The sequence below is a fragment of the Silurus aristotelis genome, assembly GCF_946808225.1.
Source record: "Silurus aristotelis genome assembly, chromosome: 13".
Taxonomy (NCBI): domain Eukaryota; kingdom Metazoa; phylum Chordata; class Actinopteri; order Siluriformes; family Siluridae; genus Silurus; species Silurus aristotelis.
The window spans coordinates 10,416,704-10,437,277 of record NC_139586.1 but is presented as its reverse complement, the minus strand read 5'-3'; the positions used below and the strand labels follow the sequence as shown (position 1 = coordinate 10,437,277).

The 20,574-nt window shown below is 35.9% G+C and overlaps 1 protein-coding gene across 5 annotated transcripts in view; it reads right to left on the bottom strand.

Moving 5' to 3' along the window:
- The window catches only part of LOC310735591 (3',5'-cyclic-AMP phosphodiesterase 4D-like), an 83,838-nt gene that overhangs the window by 46,516 nt on the left and 16,748 nt on the right, over positions 1-20,574 (bottom strand). For 3 of the 5 annotated variants that reach the window (XM_083558508.1, XM_083558509.1, XM_083558512.1), the window contains one exon: positions 19,328-19,545. In XM_083558508.1, coding sequence (XP_083414634.1) covers positions 19,328-19,545 — 218 coding nt within the window. Of the gene's footprint in view, positions 1-16,065; positions 16,989-19,327; positions 19,546-20,574 lie in introns of those variants that run through there. The other 2 variants (XM_083558514.1, XM_083558511.1) reach the window with 2 other exon arrangements.

The window sequence follows — 20,574 nt, the reverse complement described above, 5'->3', positions numbered from 1 at the left end:
CATGGTAACTATCGGTATCCGTTGGGAAGCCGCTCCCAAACAGACTCCGTTTCTGACAAATGGCTTAAATCACTAACGTGTTAGAACTCGTGCCCCTGTTGCTGAGACAAACTCTGTTTTTAGTTTAGTTGCAGGCGGATAGCTCAAACTTATTTTCTGGATCAGAGCAGTAAATTTGACTGGGTCTGAAACTGCCATGAAATCAACAACATTATCGACCTAGGTGATGGTTAAGTGCAAGTTTAAGAAGCTTCACTGATTTCTAGTTTCTTCTCTTTAGTGCTGCTGAGACCTCAGGTGCAAAGAATAATCCTGGAACATTGGGTGGTTTTCGTAGAGTCGATTTACATTCATCAAGCTAAAAGTTTGACAGGGTATATAACAGGACATCCAATTATGGTCACTTCATGCATGTTTATGCATGTCACTTCTGTTCATGTTGGTACACTTCAGCTAACTTCTCAAGAATCATTCACCACGTAGTTATAGACCTGCAGGTCACAGATGGCTATGGAGATGGCAGGTGAGTGCCCTGCTCATCAGAACCCATATTTATATCAGACACTTCCACTTTTAAAAGTCACTTTTATTCACTTTTTAAAGACATTTTTTAAAAAAAAGAACTGACATGCATGTATATACACACCAGGTAATACTCACTATCTATGGAATAGAGCGAAACATTAGTAGAAGGTCTCAAGTATGTAGAACTCTTGAGTATGTTGAGTCTTTTTACGTCTCTAAAACCTAGCATTTAAGTCATTTATTCTTTATTGTAGAAATGATATAGGTCAGTGCTACACTTTTTCCCGCAGGCTACTGTACACTTTGCCTGAACAACAAACATATTCATAACTATACATGTCCAGCATACCTGACACATTTGTCAGTTTGTAACATATCTGTACATTCATTTAAACAATCTTTCTACTTCTGTATTTGTATTAATGCATTTTTAATTGTCTGTTTTACCTATATTTTGTTATGATCCATCTTTACTGTGTAATTCCTATGTATGTCTGCACTATGTCTATACTTTCTTCTGCACTGGAAGCTCCTGTCACCAAGTCAAATTCCTTGTGTGTGTAAACATACTTGGTAATAAAGCAATTTTTGTTTATTCTGATTCTGATTACTTTGCTGTTATAATAGACCAGACTGTTTAGCTATATGGTTAGAAGTTTGGAGACACCTGACCATAAAATTGTTAAAACAATGTGCTATATGAACAGTCCATTCCTTTTTAGTTGCTATTATAATAACCTCCACTCTTCTGAGAAGACGTTCCACTAGATTTTGGAGTGTGTCTGTGGAGATTTGTGCTTATCCAGCCACAAGGGTGTTAATAAAGTCAGGCACTGTTGTAGTATGAGGAGGCCTGAGGTTCAGTCAACGTTTCAATTCATTTAAAAGGTTTTCAGTAGGGTGAGCTCTAGAACAGCTTAAGAACAGGGCACACAAGATCCTCCAACCCAACACATATAAACTAAATCTTCCTAGAGCTGACGTATTTGCTTTAGGACATTGTCATGCTGGAACATTTTTGGATCTCCTAGTATAAGTGAAGGGAAAATTTTAAGCTACAGGATCCAAAGACAATTGAATCCTTTTCAGTTTTAGCCTCCATCTTTGTGGTAATAGTTTGGAGAAGAACCACATAGTGCTGGAAAAGTCAGGTGTCCTCAATACTTTTGTCTTTTTAATGTATGAGAGCCACATCTACAGTTTTCTGTCAAACAGGGTTGGATATAAATGTTGATCAGTGTTTATTGTGAAAATCAATGTCAAAGATTAAGTAACAATAAGTTTAGTAACTGACCTGTCACAGGAGCAAGACTAAACACAGACTATATTACTTATTTATTTAAAGGAAGTATGCTGGGTCCCTGGTGGTCTAGTGGTTAGGATGCGGCGCTCTCACCGCTGTGGCCCGGGTTCATTCCCCGGGCAGGGAACCAACTCCAGGCACTCTTAGTGCCTTTCCCAAGCCCGGATAAATAGGGAGGGTTGCGTTAGGAAGAGCATCCAGCGTAAAAACATGTGCCAAATCAAACATGAGGATGATCTGCTGTGGCGACCCCTAATAAGAGAAGCTAAAAGAAAGTATTTAAAGGAAGTATGCTGATTAAAAATTATGATACAGGGATACCCTGTACATTGAGTCACATTGGTGTTTGTATTATTAGACATTTTATTTGTTTGCAATGGAAAAAATCCAAGTGTAACATAAAAATTTCACTGTTTGATCTCATCAATTTTTGACAGATAATTATTCACAATGTTGCACAATCTATACAAAATAATGTTCCAGGTTTTTCTAGTCATTCTGAACAAACAACCGAGGTAAAAAATAAAATAAATAAGGTGCAGATTTATTTCTGAATACATGTGCTAAGTCCTGTTTCTTCATAAATTCCCCAGGCATGGACACATTGCATTAGCAGTAGGTAAACGTGTCTAATCCTCAGTTCCACACTAGAACACCTTCAAGCCCACCCTGGGAATTTTAAGCTCATTTACAAGCTGCCACAGATTGTTAGAGGAAGCTGAAGTGAGTGCTCAAAATGCATTGTATAATATACGAACAAACCAACCCAAATACAATAAACATAATCTGTGGAAACAAAGCAAAAACCTACAGACTACAAGTGATGCTTTGGCACACAATAAAAAAGAAAAACTACAACAATATCTTGAGCGTGACAAACTACATTGTATTAGATTTAGATATGACATGTTAAGAGTTGATGGGTAGTGAGCTTCTGACACAAACAATGTAAAAGTTGTCATAATATAGTGTTTTATTTAAGGATATTGAGGAAACTTTCACGTCAGGTTCTTGCAAATCCAAATGCACCACTAGTTATGCAAAATCCCCACGATCAAATTGACAAATAAGGCTAATTTAAGTTTTTGCCACTAACCGATGCTTTATATAAGCCTCGTGGGCTTTTTCTTCACAAAGCAGGATGTCTGGCATGCTCTTGATTCATTACCACTGCCTGTTCCCAGAGGCTCCGAGACACACAGATTGCTTTCAGCATTCCTGTCTGCGCCATGTGCTCATGCTTGTACTGCATTAACTCTAGTGTTATCCAGCAATCTAGATGGGATTCGAAGTAGATGCTGAAAGCATACGGGAAGTGTTCACAGCGGTTTGCCTTTCTTTTTATAACACTTACAACCTAATAACTGAACTTTTGCGACCTAATGCATAGGAAGGGCATCAGTTTTTCAGTTCCCATATTAGCTGATGCAGCTGCAATTATGTTAAAATGTCAAATATTCCACATTGTCTCATGCAATCCAATTATCTTAATATTATAATTAGATTTTCAGTGCAACTATCTCATGCTTTAGTCCTTTAACAAGGGTTTTATAATTCTATAGAAATGTACTACATGAGCTATAAAGTTGGTAAAGAAAACTTTTATCAAAAAATTACTAATTGAGATTAGTAAATAATAATATAAATAATAGTAAATACTGCCGAACGAATCAATGGCACTCAGCTACCCAACTTGGAGGACATTTACAATAAACGCTGTGTGCAAAAGGTGAGGGGCATTATTAAAGATACCTCTCACCCCAATCATGGACTATTCACCCTTCTCCTATCGGGCAGACGCTACAGGTGCCTCAGAGCCGCACAGACAGACTGAAGAATAGCTTTATTTTCCTGTGGCTGTTACTGCACTGAACAGCTGATCATCATACAATGTCAAAATACACAACTGCATTGTCATTTTTTTTTTTTTTGTACTGCTTATCCATTATGCATTTTTGCACCATCTATAACTTATCACTGCATTACTGTATATTCCATCCATATTTATTCTGTATATACACTGTATCATACAACATTCATACTTCTAAATAACTATATGGTCATTTGAGCACATTATCTCAAAATCTTTGCACAATATATAGTACATTACTATATATACATATATTATATATACCTATATATGTATATATAGTAATGTACTATATATTGTGCAAAGATTTTGAGATAATGTGCTCAAATGACGATATAGTTATGTAATATAATACATATATTATATATATACCTAGACCCTTACGAGGGAAATATTAAGGTCCGTGACATCGGAGTGACGTGGGGCCGCCTTCCTGTGGGCTCACCACCTGCAGGAGGGACCGTAAGGGACGGTGCTGTGAGGATTGGGCAGCAGTCGAAGGCGGGGGCCTGCTTAGACTGTTTCCCCATGCGACCCGAATTACGGATAAGCGGGAGAAAATTAATGAATAAATATATATATCTACTGCACCTTCTGTACATTATTCACCCTCACCCCTGTACATATGGACCCCATACCCTTATTTATTACACTACTATTTATTTATTGTAAATAGGCCACTTATGAACTTCTGGATAGATGCTAAATGCATTTCATTGGCTCTGCACATGTACCTTGCACAATGACATGTAAATGTAATATAATGTAATGTAATGTAAATACCACTAATAGTAATACTTCTACTATTAATTTTTCTTCTACTATTGCTGCTGCTGCTTTTCTAGTATTAATTCTACCAGGGTTTGCTGGCATATAAATGGTACATTAACACAATGTTTTATTATTTTTCACAAAATTTGCTACAGACAAAGATTAAGCCCAAAATACTTCAAAATTTGTTGTGACACTTGGTCTGATTATTTGGGTTTGAATTGTTTTCAACCCATGTCACTGACGCATCTGTTTCCACGGTGCTTGAAAAGACTGATGCGAATCATATTCAAAAGTCTAACGGATGCAAAAGTGAAAAATAAATCATCCATTTTCTCCTCCTCGACAGGCCTAAAATATAAGCACATGTTGGCCAATCAAATTTACTCAAAATGGCCAATCACAAACAAAGGTTTTTTTTTTTTTTTTTTTTTCATCATAGGCATTACTACTTTGTGAATTCTGTATAACATGCCTTTTTATTTATTATTATTATTATTTTTTTTTTTGGGGGGGGAATAATTTAACAAATTGTGGGTCTGTCTTGAAGTGGATGAAATGTAGGAAATATATGCTTTTATTTATGTGTCTCAAATTCTATCATCGTTCGCTAAAGCTTGTATTATTATATATAATATATTATTATGTTATGCAAGCTGCCTAATGCTTAGGCTAGTTCTTAAAGTTGTGTGTTTTGGTGCTCTGCATCACATTGATCAAGCACATCAAGATGAGGATCAGAGGTGATAGCACTCTCAGCATTAGACAGCATTAGGCCTGTTTCTCTCTCATATCTCGCTCCCTCACTTCACTTCTTTTCTGTACATAAGACAGTCTCTTTATTGTGAATATGAGTTGGTGAAACCTTTCTGGAAAAAACAACCCTAAAATATTGCAATAAACATTAGAGATTTACGAGCAACACAATGCTCTTGGTTCCTGAATTTCTAATAATAGTTCGGCTGTATATTTTATTATGCCACATATGATTGAGCATTGATCAACCTTAATAATTCAGTTGCTGAGCTACTGATAGATATTTTGGATACTACAGAATTTGAGTACAACAACAACTACTACTACTATGACAATCACTACAACTTTGACTACAACTTGCTACAACAGTAATGCATTTATGACAATAAGTAACACTACTATGACAACGCTACAGCTGTACTAGTTCTAATATTATATATTATAATAATTTTGAGTACTTGTACTACTACTATGACTACTACTGAATTTATGTCCACTAGTTCTAATACTACTATCGCTCTTGCTACAACTATACATACTAGAACTACTACTATTACAACTAATACATTTATGAATACTAATACTACTACTACTTGTACTATGAAAACCCTTAAAACTATGACTACTACTACTACTACTACTGTTTCTAATAATAAAAATAAAAATAATAATGTGTTATTATTATTATTATTTTACAAGTTCTAGTACTACTACTAAACTGATAAGTACTAATACTACTACTATGACAACCACTGCAATTACACAATGAGTACTACTACTAAAACTACTACTACTACTAATACTACTACTAATGAATGTATAACTACTAGTACTACTTCCATGGCTGCTACTAAATTCATGAAAACTAATATTACTACTATGACAACCACTGAGACTACGAGTACTACTATTATTACTACTACTATTACTACTACTAAATGTGCTAGCACTATTCATACTTCTGCTACTTATAATTCAATATAAAAATTTAAATAAGTATTTAAGTTTGTCATATTAGTCACCAGCAATTAAGTATAACTCTACCTTTTAGGACATACAAGCAGGAAATTAAAAGATCAATGAAGAGAAAAACTTTACAACTTCCATTAGTGGTTCTATTCCATAAAGCCTATTAATAAAAGATGGAAAGGTCCTGATAATATGTTCTGTTGGGTTCTACAAGTTAAAGTCCAATATGATTACATCTGGTACATGATGGTACACTTTGAGACCAAACAGTAAAATTACATAGTATCCTCAAGAAAATGTATTCTGTATAGTAAATATGAAGAGTTATATATATAAAAAAAAAAAAAAAAAACTGGATTTGAAATTTAAAGCTAAAAAAGTAAGAGTGGAAGTGTATAAATTTTATAATGTAATACAATGTGGTCTTATTGACAAATAACCCTCAAATTAATCATTAAAAATCGAACTTCAACAATGATTTTAGGTGCCTTTTATTGCCTTCTAAAAAAAAAAAAAGCACAGATTATTCATTTGGTTTCCAGCAAATAGTTTAATGAGATTAATACCCTTTTTTCCCCTAGCACAGTAAACAGACTCTAACAGACACATCCTCTCACTACAAGCTGCTTAGCTGATATGATCTCAATTAATCTCATTTACCCCCACAGGGTAAAATGTATCTTTCAGATCACACTGTAAAGACAATAAAACACACATTCGGCCAATGTCATATCATGTTCTAACTCCAGTCATGATTTTTCAATACATTGACAGACCATCACATTTATACAAGATAACAGCAGATGACAGGAAACACTGCGTGATGTATGTGGTGAGAGAGAACGAAGTGGCAAGATGATCTTTTTATGGCAGGGTGCAGCTGGCTCATTCAATTAAGCATGATCAGTTATCAAAAAATGAATGGTAATTGATGACTATGTCACTGGTCTTGCCATTCCAGTCTTGGCTGTATATCAAAGAAAAAGAATAAAATAGATGAGAAGTATCTTTTTAGATACAGGGCTCTAGCTGGCATGTTACAAGATGCAGAGGAGGAAAAGGAAGTGTTTTTTCTGTAGCGGAGGATGGGGATGTGGTACAAATGTTCAGATGGTTATCTTCATTGCAGCATTTATCAGTAGAAATCTTATACACTGCTGAAAAAGATTTCTCTTCTGTATTATCTGTCTGCAAATAGCCAGCCCAATATTGTACCATCCTGATTTACAACAAAGCAGCCTTTGCTTATTCTATTATGGCTCTATTTGACAGGCGTAGAAAACACATTTATGGAAGGAATGATGTCGGTGATGTATGTGAGAAATGAGGCTACATTTGTAATCTTGTGCATTTATAATTTACAAAATCTATTTTAAACTGCACACTCACTGACCTATTAGTTGGAATTCCTGCACACTTGCCCAATCATGCAATTATTCAATCAGCGGTGCATTACTTTGAAGCATGCAGGTCAAAAGCTTTAATTAATGGTCACAATGTTGTGATCTTAGTGACTTTCTTTCTTTCTTTCTTTCTTTTTTTCTTTCTTTCTTTCTTTCTTTCTTTCTTTCTTTCTATCTATCTATCTATCTATCTATCTATCTATCTATCTATCTATCTATCTATCTATCTATCTATCTATCTATCTATCTATCTATCTATCTATCTATCTATCTATCGCATTACAAATTGCTGACACATGATTGGATAATTTCACAAAAGTCAGAGCAGGTGTTCCTAATAAAACGGCCTGTGGGTGCAGCTGGTGTTGTTATTTTTCTTTTTTATTTATTTTTTTATAAAAGTCATGAAAAATATTCACTTCAACCAAAATAATGAAACTGTTTGCATGAGTGAAAGAACAGCAGGATAAAAAAAAAAAAAGTGTATAAAAAGCAAATAGGCTTTAAAAACGACTTGTGTACAGAGCAAAATGTTCTCTCAGTCTGTTGAATGCTTTGCACAGAAAAACAAAAGCCTTGCTGAAGTGTGCGACCTCACTACAGCATGAGGAAGAGTACAGGAAACGATATGAGGCTTTCATAACTCAGGAAATGTCTTGAACCAAGAGTTAATTTACATTGAGAAATTTAGAAATTTTTTTTCACATTTACTGAACACTGAAATACTCTGCTTCATATTTATGCATACACATGCAGAATATATGAATTTATTTATTATTAAAAGAGGTTTTTTTTTTTAACTATAACTCATAGTGGTAATTTTTGTAACTTGTGGAAAGGTGGGATTGTGTGAAGCTGATTGCTAATACCTATTTTAAGGAGTTGCTTATATTAGCAGATGCCAGCCATGATTCAAAACACTTTGTACCCTGAGAAGCATGATTAAGATGAAAGTGGAACAAACCCGGCTTGAGCAAACCAGAAACTTCTAGAAAAAATAATTCCTTTGACACAATGTTATATAAACCTAATAAACCAGATCTATTAGAATGAATATAGTACCCACAGTATTTGGCACAGTTATTGAAAAGCAAGGTAAGAGCAATTAAAGGTTAAAAGAAACAACAATTATTCAAATAAAGATCTACAAGCAAGCCATTTCCTCTTAGCAATCTGTATAAACGTCCATCTTCCTGCGTTCACACTGACCCTTAGTCACTGCAGTTCAAGTCAAGTCAGTTGTGAAGAATTGAGAATATGACTTTGAGAATATGACATTAATATGACATTACAACACGCAATATTAGAGGGCTAAAAGATCTGTGCAAGTTAACTCCCATCCAGTAGTCTTCATTTACACACTCCAAAGTAGTCCTCATTTACACACCCCAAATTACAATCACACACAACAAATGGACCAAAGTTTGTGGACAAACGACCATAAGATTTGTTTGTTGTTTTTGAAAACACTTTTCCATTTTTTCTTCTCAATTGCTTTTATAATAATCTCTATTCTTCTGAGATGTTCCACTAGATTTTGAAGTGTTCTTGTGGAGATTTGTGCTTATTCAGACATAAGAGTAATGAAGGGTGAAGAGGCCTGGCTGCAGTCAGACTTTCCATTCGCCCCAAAGGTGTTTAATATGACTGAGGTCAGCGTTCTAAAGCAGGCCACTCAAGCTCTTCCACTCCAACCTAGTTTTTTCATGGAGTTGGCTGAAACGAACAAAACTAAGAAATACTTTTGAACTTGTGTGTAGTTTTTCATCTTTTATAAGTTTTGGTTTGCTTGTGCGTAAGTATAAGATTCCCTGTGAAAAGGATTAATTGGACAGGCCCTGCTCAAGGCAGTGAAATAATTTTTTAAAACAAATCAGAAACATTTGTGCCTGTAACAATGTTGAATTGACTTTGAAGAAGTCGGATACATAATTGTTTGATGCAATTGTTTTTAGTTCACTCATTTACTCAGTTCTCAACTCTTCATTCTGTAAATTTGATATTTTTTGCTATGTGGCAACAAGTTACTATATATTATTTATATAACCTGCTCTGGAAAATGATTACCGTAATTTCCGGACTATAAAGCGCACCCATATACAGTGAGGAAAATAAGTATTTGAACACCCTGCTATTTTGCAAGTTCTCCCACTTAGAAATCATGGAGGGGTCTGAAATTGGCATCGTAGGTGCATGTCCACTGTGAGAGACATAATCTAAAAAAAAAATCCAGAAATCACAATATATGATTTTTAAACTATTTATTTGTATGATACAGCTGCAAATAAGTATTTGAACACCTGTCTATCAGCTAGAATTCTGACCCTCAAAGACCTGTTAGTCTGCCTTTAAAATGTCCACCTCCACTACATTTATTATCCTAAATTAGATGCACCTGTTTGAGGTCGTTAGCTGCATAAAGACACCTGTCCACCCCATACAATCAGTAAGAATCCAACTACTAACATGGCCAAGACCAAAGAGCTGTCCAAAGACACTAGAGACAAAATTGTACACCTCCACAAGGCTGGAAAGGGCTACGGGGAAATTGCCAAGCAGCTTGGTGAAAAAAAGGCCACTGTTGGAGCAATCATTAGAAAATGGAAGAAGGTAAACATGACTGTCAATCGCCTTCGGACTGGGGCTCCATGCAAGATCTCACCTCGTGGGGTCTCAATGATCCTAAGGAAGGTGAGAAATCAGCCCAGAACTACACGGGAGGAGCTGGTCAATGACCTGAAAAGAGCTGGGACCACCGTTTCCAAGGTTACTGTTGGTAATACACTAAGACGTCATGGTTTGAAATCATGCATGGCACGGAAGGTTCCCCTGCTTAAACCAGCACATGTTTAGGCACGTCTTAAGATGGCACGTCTTTGGATGATCCAGAGGAGTCATGGGAGAAAGTCATGTGGTCAGATGAGACCAAAATAGAACTTTTAGGTCTTAATTCCACTAAACGTGTTTGGAGGAAGAAGAATGATGAGTACAATCCCAAGAACACCATCCCTACTGTGAAGCATGGGGGTGGTAGCATCATGCTTTGGAGGTGTTTTTCTGCACATGGGACAGGGCGACTGCACTGTATTAAGGAGAGGATGACCGGGGCCATGTATTGCGAGATTTTGGGGAAAAACCTCCTACCCTCAGTTAGAGCATTGAAGATGGGTCGAGGCTGGGTCTTCCAACATGACAATGACCCGAAGCACACAGCCAGGATAACCAAGGAGTGGCTCTGTAAGAAGCATATCAAGGTTCTGGCATTGCCTAGACAGTCTCCAGACCTAAACCCAACAGAGAATCTTTGGAGGGAGCTCAAACTCCGTGTTTCTCAGTGACAGGCCAGAAACCTGACTGATCTAGAGAAGATCTGTGTGGAGGAGTGGGCTAAAATCCCTCCTGCAGTGTGTGCAAACCTGGTGAAAAACTACAGGAAACGTTTGACCTCTGTAATTGCAAACAAAGGCTACTGTACCAAATATTAACATTGACTTTCTTAGGTGTTCAAATACTTATTTGCAGCTGTATTATACAAATAAATAGTAAAAAAATCATACATTGTGATTTCTGGTTTTTTTTTTTAGATTATGTCTCTCACAGTGGACATGCACCTACGATGACAATTTCAGACCCCTCCATGATTTCTAAGTGGGAGAACTTGCAAAATAGCAGCATGTTCAAATACTTATTTTCCTCACTGTATATACCGCACTCACTGAATTTGACAAAGATTTTTATTTTGAACATAAATAAGCCGCACCTGTCTATAAGCCGCAGTCTAGACTGAAACTAATGAACTTTACAAAGGCTTTAACGAAAGACAGTGTCTGTTACACGGTGTAACGGGTGAAATATGTTGCGCTTTCTTTAGGAGCATAGCGGTATTTTGGGAATAGCCTGCCGTCGCATTTTTCCGCTATTACTGCATGTGTGCAAGACTGAGGATTATGTCCTTATTATTTTCTGATGCTCATTTCTAAGTTTCTTTGACTAACCCGTAACGCTGTTGCCAAAAAAAATAAAAAAGCACAAGTTTTGGAAACCTGTCTGCGCTTATATGATTTCATTTGCAACTGGAGTTAGCGAGCTCTCCCATGACCCAGACTGATCGCATTACAACAGCTTCTAATCCATCTATAATCTATAATATCTAAACAGTAGCCGACCAAGTAAGTCATTGTTCACTGTCTTCCTCCTTCCTTTCACAACTATTTCTCTCGGGAGTTTATCTTTTGGCATCGTTGTGCCAAAAATTTTTCTCCCGATGCCGTGCAGCTCAGAACACAGGTGAGGTGCGTTTTTTTTGTTTTCGTTCAGAAATGTAATTGGTCTAATGTTACAGGGCTCAGTTTTTTGGCTTGAAGTTTGTAAAACCGGGAAAAACCCAGGAAAAATTCATAAATTAGTAGCTTCTTTGTTTAAGCCGCGGGGTTCAAAACGTGGGAAAAAAGTAGCGGCTTATAGTCCGAAAAATACGGTAGGTAATTATTATTATTATTATTATTATTATTATTATTATTATTATTATTTTGTCATTCCAGAATAATAATCTAGTAAAACTCTAGCGCTATAAGGCTGTTGTGCCAAATTATAGTACTCTTTTTATATATATTCTGTAAAACATGTTTATTCTTAGTTTTGCTATTGTATTCTCTATTCACAATTGAAAAAAAATTAAATAAAAAGTAACTAGAAGTTATCCATTGTTAATTGTTTATATATTCAATAAATAAATTTTCTTTCCTTTACAAAAAATGAAAAATGAATGTGCATGTTGTTTTAAAGCAAGAATGTTGTAAGGGTAACCCAGCTGCGGGGTTTTACTGTAAATGTATGCAAAAGTTTTAGTGTATGCAAGAACTAAAGAACTTATATATATATATATATATATATATATATATATATATATATATATATATATATATATATATATATATATATATATATATATATATATATAGAGAGAGAGAGAGAGAGAGAGAGAGAGAGAGAGAGAGAGAGAGAGAGAGAGAGAGAGAGAGAGTAGTGTATATATAGGTTTTTTTTTTTTACTGCTTTTCATAAAACATGTCCGCTGTTGTTTGGGCTTTAAAAGTTGATTAGACAAAACAAATGCAGCTTTACATCTTGGTTTAAAATGTGAAAAAGGCACAAGTAAATCCAGCCTAAGATGATTGCTCTTCATCCACATCCTCTTGCTTTAAAGGACTAAATAAAATAATAACGATTGTATCCAGACTCACATTCTACACAACTTGTTGGCACTCTATTTCCTATATTACATGATAAGATCTTGAGATAGATTGCATTAATGCAGATCATTAATGTTACTCAGGTTGATCAAATTTGCACATTTCTATGCTCCATCCGAGATGTTCGATCGTACAAATACTGCAAACTGCTTGGTTTATTTTTCAGACTGCGATCACTAATAATGACTTAATTTCTTTTTTCAAAACATCTGAACAATGCTTTTTAATTAATATAATATATCATGTATGAAAAGCAAACACTAACCAATATTATATTATTAATAAAGTAATAACATTATTCATATCATATCACATGATCTATAGCTGCTTTTATTCTCTTTGTACAAACAAATAAACACCTTCATTGTAGTCAGTAAAAGATGGAGATTGATGCCATTTCCATTGTTTTGGCATTGTTCTTTGAGAAAGGTGAGGTTAAATGTAAACTATGAGGTTAAAATAACGGCTTTCAGTTTTGTTAACACGATTTATACCCTTACAGGAAATCGAAAATGATCAAAAGTGATTTACTATAAAACTCTTACATAATTCATAAAACTCATTCAAAACCGCCAAAAATATTTTGCCTTGGAATGATCAGCTTTTGCCTTCAATGCTATCATCAGTCTTTAAATAATAATACATTACAACGTGTTATACTGAATATTGGTCTTTTTTTAAATACAAATGCCATATAGTTTGTTCTTTTTTTATTTCAACATTGATTTAATCAACCCTATCAGTCTTTCTCTGTTCATCGTTTAGTAAAATAACCTAGAGGCATGTGTTTCTCTTTTATTCCACAATAAACAGAACAATATTTTGGATCTGAAGATGATACTCGACTTCAGTAAGCTTAATGCAAACTATAATTAGTCACTGTCCTCCACTCTGATTGTTGTTAGTAAACAGATCTATAGCAAAAAGAGATCCGTAGCAACATCGACTATACCTAATCATAAATATATTTTGCTAGATGTAGGTTGAGGAGTAGGGTTCGAGGAAAAGTATATGCCTTTCTGGAAATTTAGCCTCGCCTGAGGACCTCAAGTGGTGCCGCTGCTCAATACGTTATAGAACGAATGACAGCAGGGAACCAGGAGGCTTCTGCCTCTTCTACTGTGAACAATCTGAAAAGATCTGTCTTGCCTTATGTACACCAATGCAGTGCTTTCTTAAAGAATAGTACTCACAAACCTAAGGAAAATGGACATCCATATAAATCCAATCACTTACAGACATACCATAATTATATATAATAGGCTATTGATTATTTTAGTAATCGAGTATTTAAACAATTATTCCATCGATAAATCAAATAATCTGTTATAAGTACTTTTTCCTTTATTAAAAACCAATACTAAATAAGAGGGAAAAATAAGATGGTCTCTTAAAATGAACAACTAATTTGCTTTTCTCTTTTAGAAAAATTTTAATTTTAATTGTTGAACGTACACATTGCACAAGAGTATCGGTGAAAACTAAACCCATTAAGTGCAATTAATTGCCATATTACATCAAAATACAAAATTCAAAAAGCCCCTCTGCATTCAAAATGAAATGAATGAAACTCATAATTATTCTCACTCACGTATTTAGTTATTTAATATCGTACAGTATTGTGATGTGGAATTCCTGTCTCCTGGAAAAGCTCCTGGAAATTTTTCATGCACGAAATCCGTGAATTTTTTGGCAGCTTTAAAAAGGTCCTCCACTACCTGCTCTAAACGGCCACTGCTTTATATATAAAAATATAACAATTTATTTCAAATTACTTGAAAAACAGTAACTGTACGGTGTTTTCTTTATGTTTTAGTTTGAAAAACTTTCTGACGTTTTCTTTGGCCTAAATCTTCTCGCCCCTCACTGTTTTCTTCCCGTTCCTCCATTTTTCCTTCTGTGTTTGTAATCGAATAACTCGAGTTACTCGAGGAATTGTTACAGCCCTAATATATAACTAACACCAATACTGTATATTGTATATGAGATGGCTCATGTGTATGCCAATGACCTCAAAATATTTCCTACACTTGGCCATATAGGAACTTAGTCATCTAGTGTGGGGGACATAAATGCCATGGGACTATAGGAATTCAGCATTAATACAGTATCTATATACAGTATATAAAAATCAGAAATTACATAAATAAATGAAGACAGAGCACCATGAGTCATGTCCATACACCTACTTCTGGTTCTCTGTGATTCAATGCTATTCAAAACTCAATGCCAAACAATCAGCACACATTCTTGCAAAAAAAGAAAAAAAAAGGGAAAGAATGTGAGTGTCTCCAAGTGTCTAGATGCAACAAACTATTTTGAAGGTAAAGACAAACAGGTGTCTTTACGCTGTACTTTTACCAGGGTGCATAAACGATAAGCGCCACTTACAAATGTGAGTCACAACCAAATTTTGTGGCTGAGGTTGGCACACACTTCTATTGTACTCGCGTTCCTTTCCCCTATTCTCTTGTAATGTTCAAATATTGTCTCACTCTGTAATGATCAGCGCCAAATCAACCAGTGTCAAATTATCAGCCGCAGTGTTTGCGTCCAGCTGCACTCTCCTTAAATAAAATAAGGGGAGATATAAATAGTAGTTCTCCTTGCTGCTGTAGAGACACCTTTAAAAGTAAATCAAATCAAATCAAATTTAACTGTTCTCTCTCTCCCACATACACACACTCACGTGCAAACATAAGCAGGATGACATACGGTAAAATACTTTTCATGACTATTACAGATATAAAGAAGAAAAAAGGTGATTGACAATATAGTATCAGCTGCATGTGCTGAAAAGTTATATAGCCATAAAGATATGTGCAGTTGATCAGAATGTGCATGGATAAAATATTTATTTTTACGGAGAAAGACAGAGGTAGGACGTATTGTAAAAATGGATTAGGTGTCAAAATGTAAGATGGAATCAAGCAACAAGGAAAAGTAACATGTTCTGATTGAACCTTGGATGATCAAAGTGTAATCATCTAAAGTCATCAATATCATCATATGACCAGGGCAAAGAAAGAAAAAGAAAAGAATAGAAGTATATTGAAGCAATGATTAAATATCGAAAGGCGATAAGTAAAAGGTGTTGGATTAATGGACTTATGCGATCTCGATAAGACCTGATAAGACAAAGCACGCACGTGTGCAGTAAATTATTTAGGACTTTGGTGTAAAAGCTCTGTAAGCACGGGACACTGCAGAATTTACCGTTTGTGCAGAGTTGATGGCCAGGACATTCGTGGCTTTTTGAGTCCGGGCCGGTGATTCTCCACAGTTTTGTTTCGGCTCAGGTAGCGCTCGGTGTCGGAGTGATAGCGCTGTTTGATGCGGATGTGAGTCCGCGGTTGTCTCCACAAATGTTTGGGTGGTTTGGCGGAACCGGCGCCTTCTCGAGTAAGCGCCGCGCACTCCATCCTTATTTTCTCCTCTGGTTTTCTCTTATCACCTCACTAAACCAAAAACAATGTCCTATCTGCCCGAGATTAGACTGTAGATGTACCGAAACTTAAATGATCGCCGCAAACGGAGCTGTTCACACGCGGATGGTGCTGAACATAAAAATAGAATAATAGAAAAAGTTGTCCTTCTCCACCAAAAAACAAAACTCGAGCTGATCTGCAAACAAGTAGCGCGACTAATATTTTATCCGATGACAAGTCTTTTTTACAGATGATCCGATCATCGGAAAGGCTTATTCAGTCATTTATAAGCTCTCTACTATATATCTATAATACAGTATCTCTAAATCACAGAGTGATGACAGAGTAACTTAGTGTTCCGCTCGGGGCTGAAGTAAGTCCTGTGATCTGCTCAGCTGAGAAACAAGCAGAGAAACTGAATCAGTGTGATCAAACTGACGCCCAGTCTGCATTACATCAGCATACGCACTAGCCCCCATCTGTGTGTGTGTGTCCAAGTGTGCACGTGTGCAGTATAGTGGTCGAGGTTTGTGCGTTTATACAATGTCGGTGTGGTCATGCAAAGCAAAGCAAAGCAAAGTAAAAAAATAAAAAATAAAAAAAATAAAATAAATAACACAAGATGTTCAAGTTCACAGTTCAATAACAATCCTTCAAGGTTTCATCCCCTGGAAGAACCCTTAAAGTTCTATGTAGAACTCTGTGTAGAACAGTTTTTTCTCCAGAAAATTAAACACACACACACACACACACACACACACACACACACACACACACACACACACACACACACACACACACACACACACACACACACACAGTCTTTATATATTCAATGAAACTCTAATAAACTCCATGGGGGAAAAGCAAGGCATTGCAGGGGTATGCAGGGGTATTTATATAGTGCAAAAGCAAAAAATAAACAAAAAAGCCTTTTATTAAGTAAAAAGTCGAGGTAATTTAGATTTTCTGTAATTTGTCCATTATACTTTATTCATTTTGTTTGTTGCTACAAGAAATTGAATAATAATAATTCTGGAAAAGTAAAACATTCACGAAATCAAAAAGTTTATTGTAAAAAAAAAACAAAGAATCACTCATAAGAACCTTTTCTGGTGTGCTTACATTTGAGTTAAATGCTAAGGGTCAAGGTTGCTGTTGTGGTGGAAGTAAAATAACACTCTTTTGTGTAGTTTCTAAAGGTTATTTTGGCATGCTTAAGGGGCTCTTAAAAAGCTTACCAGACAATTAAGGTGGAGTCACTGCGTCCAAAAAGGGTTCTATCCTGTCCTGATAATGAAACACTGTATTAGGGTTCTACATAGGCCCTTCTGTCTATGACACTTTTTGAAATGATGTTTTATTATTGTAAATAAATAAATAATTCATCAAATAAAAACTAATATATAAGTAAGCAAATGAAATGTTGTTTTTTTCTGTTTAAAAATGAGGCATAAAATTATGACATTATAACATTATGAACTGTAAGTGAATAACATTGATTATCTCTTCATCATGGCACCTGTAAGTGGGTGGGAGCACCAAGTGAACATTTTGTCTTCTAAGTTGGTGTGTTAGAAGCAGGAAAAATAGGCAACTATAAGGATTTGAGGGTCAAATTGTCAAATTGGGGTGGCTGAATGACTGGGTTAGAGCATCTCCAAAACTGCAGCTCTTGCGGTGTGTTTCTGGTCTGCAGTGGTCAATATCTATCAAAAATAGTCCAAGGAAGGAACAGTGCGTGGGGAGCAAAGGCCCATGTAGTCCAATGCATCTAATGAGCTACTGTATCTCATTGCTGAAGAAATTAAAGCTGTAAACGCTTGACGGGTCAGGACTGTTTTGGCAGTTTTGTATTAACACAATATTAGGCAGGTGGTCATAATGTTATGCCTGAACGGTGGCCATAATGTTATGCCTTTTAAGGTGTATAAATAATAATGCAAGACTGTACCCTAGTCATTTGAGCCATTATGTCCAGATCATTGTCTGTGCTATAGATCTTATAGATCTTATAGATCTATTGCTATTAAACACTAAACCCAAACAGCTAAAACATTGCCCAAGTGGGGGAAAAAGCACCTGAGAGACATAGCCACACTGTAAACTGTCTTGCTGACATTTCTCCGACTTAATCTCCCTGTCATTTGATCTGACGAGCAATTAACATTCATTTGAGTGGTGGTGGTGGTGGGGAGTTATGAAAACAGCTGCAAAACAAGCAATTCAGGCTTCCTGTTGTGCTCTGATCTGGCATCTGCATGTCAGATAGCCACTCCAATGATTCTGGACTGGCTGCTTTGCATCAACAAGCCACAGCCACAGTAAGTAATGTAATATATGGATGCATGCACAAAGAAGCGTGATAAAGGAGCTGATTTCTTATAATCTCTGTCAGTAAGAGATATGACAGACGTGACCCAACTGATGCTTGGCTGATCTCACAATCAGCTACTCTCAGGAATGAGTTTTCTACTGAATGGAATAATTATGTAGAACATTTGGCCTTTTTATTCATGTGTTCGTGACATTAAATGTAGATAGTGTGTGAGTCTGTGGACCACCAAGGGCCGTCAAGCATGTCCTGTGCTTATTTGTTTTTCTTTTATTAAAAAGGATCCAAAGCCGATGGAATTCTGGCTTCAAACATGTAATACACCTCGGATGGGATGCCAGTACATCACAGTGCACAAATCACACATACATTTACATCTAAGAGCAATTTAGCAATTGTGTGTGTGTGTGTGTGTGTGTGTGTGTGGAGCTCTGATCCAGAAGATTATACAATTGAATCCCAGCGCTGCCACTGGTGGGCCTTTAAACCACAACTGCATTATCTTTCTGAAGATCTTTTCAAATGTAAATGAACATTTTCCTGGAGTACTTTCATACCTTTCTATGTTTTCCAAAACAAATAAAGGCTCATTGCTTACATGTGCTTCAGAATAACCCTGTTTTGTCCCCTAAACTAATGTCTGCTTTAGACAAACAAACACTGCATAGAAACTGTAAAATGCCAGCCATATTTTGTGCTATAGACAGTAACTGACCTGGATTTACTGTTCATAACATCCAGATTTGGTGTCTCGAGGTTGGCCAAGGCTGATTTGTACAGGGCCTCGAGGTCCAGCAGCTTCTTGGTGTCCAGAATGGAGTGGCGACGTGACAGTGGAGGCAGCAGCAGCGGCCCCGAGAACCTTCGGCGCACAGCATAGTTTGGCCTGGACGCTGACTCTTGTACGCCAAAACCAAACGAGTCACGGCGCCTCTGTGGATGGAACACATAAACATAAATAATGACCAGATATCTGACTTGATTTTGTTTGTTTTAGTATTATTATAATGTCATTGTTTTTCAGTGATATTGCGTTGTAGTGTTAACAGTGAAAAAAGAATGTGTGTATTGTGACAAATTTATTTTTGAAAATATTATGTTGATATTAATATGGTTGTTCTAGTCTATAAACATTTCTATAGTACTTTTCCTCAGACATAAAATATAAAATGATAAAAGCATGTTATTATTTTTTTCCTTACAAAAAACAACAACATATAATCATCTATATTATATAGTATGAAAAGGAATAACACAGTGTGCACAGTGTGTAAAAAAGTTTTAAACACCTTAAAATAAGATTCGTATGAGCTTTTTAAATATCTTGTTTCACATTTACTCCCTGTTTGCCATTATGATAACCTTCACTCCTCTGGGTAGATGTTCCACTAGATTTTGTAATGTGTGGTTTGTAGAGATTTGTGCTCATCCAGCCACAAGGGTGTTAGTTTGTGATTCAGAGTGAGGAGGCCTGGGGTGCAGTCAGCATTCCAAATCCTCCCAAAGGTGTTTAATAGGGTTAAGGCCAGAGCTGTATCTTAAGATCTTTCACTCTAGCCAATGTAAGCCATATCTCCATTAAGCTTGCTCTGTGCATGGGGACATTGTCATGCTGGAATTGGTTTGAGTCGGCTAGTTCAAATTAAGAGAAAGACATCCTGTTCAACTTTGTGGTAACAGTTTGGTGAAGAACCATATATACTAAATATGAAAAAGTGTTCCAGTACTTTTGTCCATAAAGTGTATATTTACATTACAGTTTTTAAAATACACACAAAAAAGGTTCCTCAAGGCATCCTTGGATAGTTTTCATTTAAAGGGGTTCAACTTTAAACCATTATTAATAGGGAAACTATTTTCTATGAAATTCTATTTACACTGAAACCACTAAAATTCATTATAATGTACAAACCAGATTATAAGTGTGCACATGAACAAAGTTGTAAACTTAAATATTACATC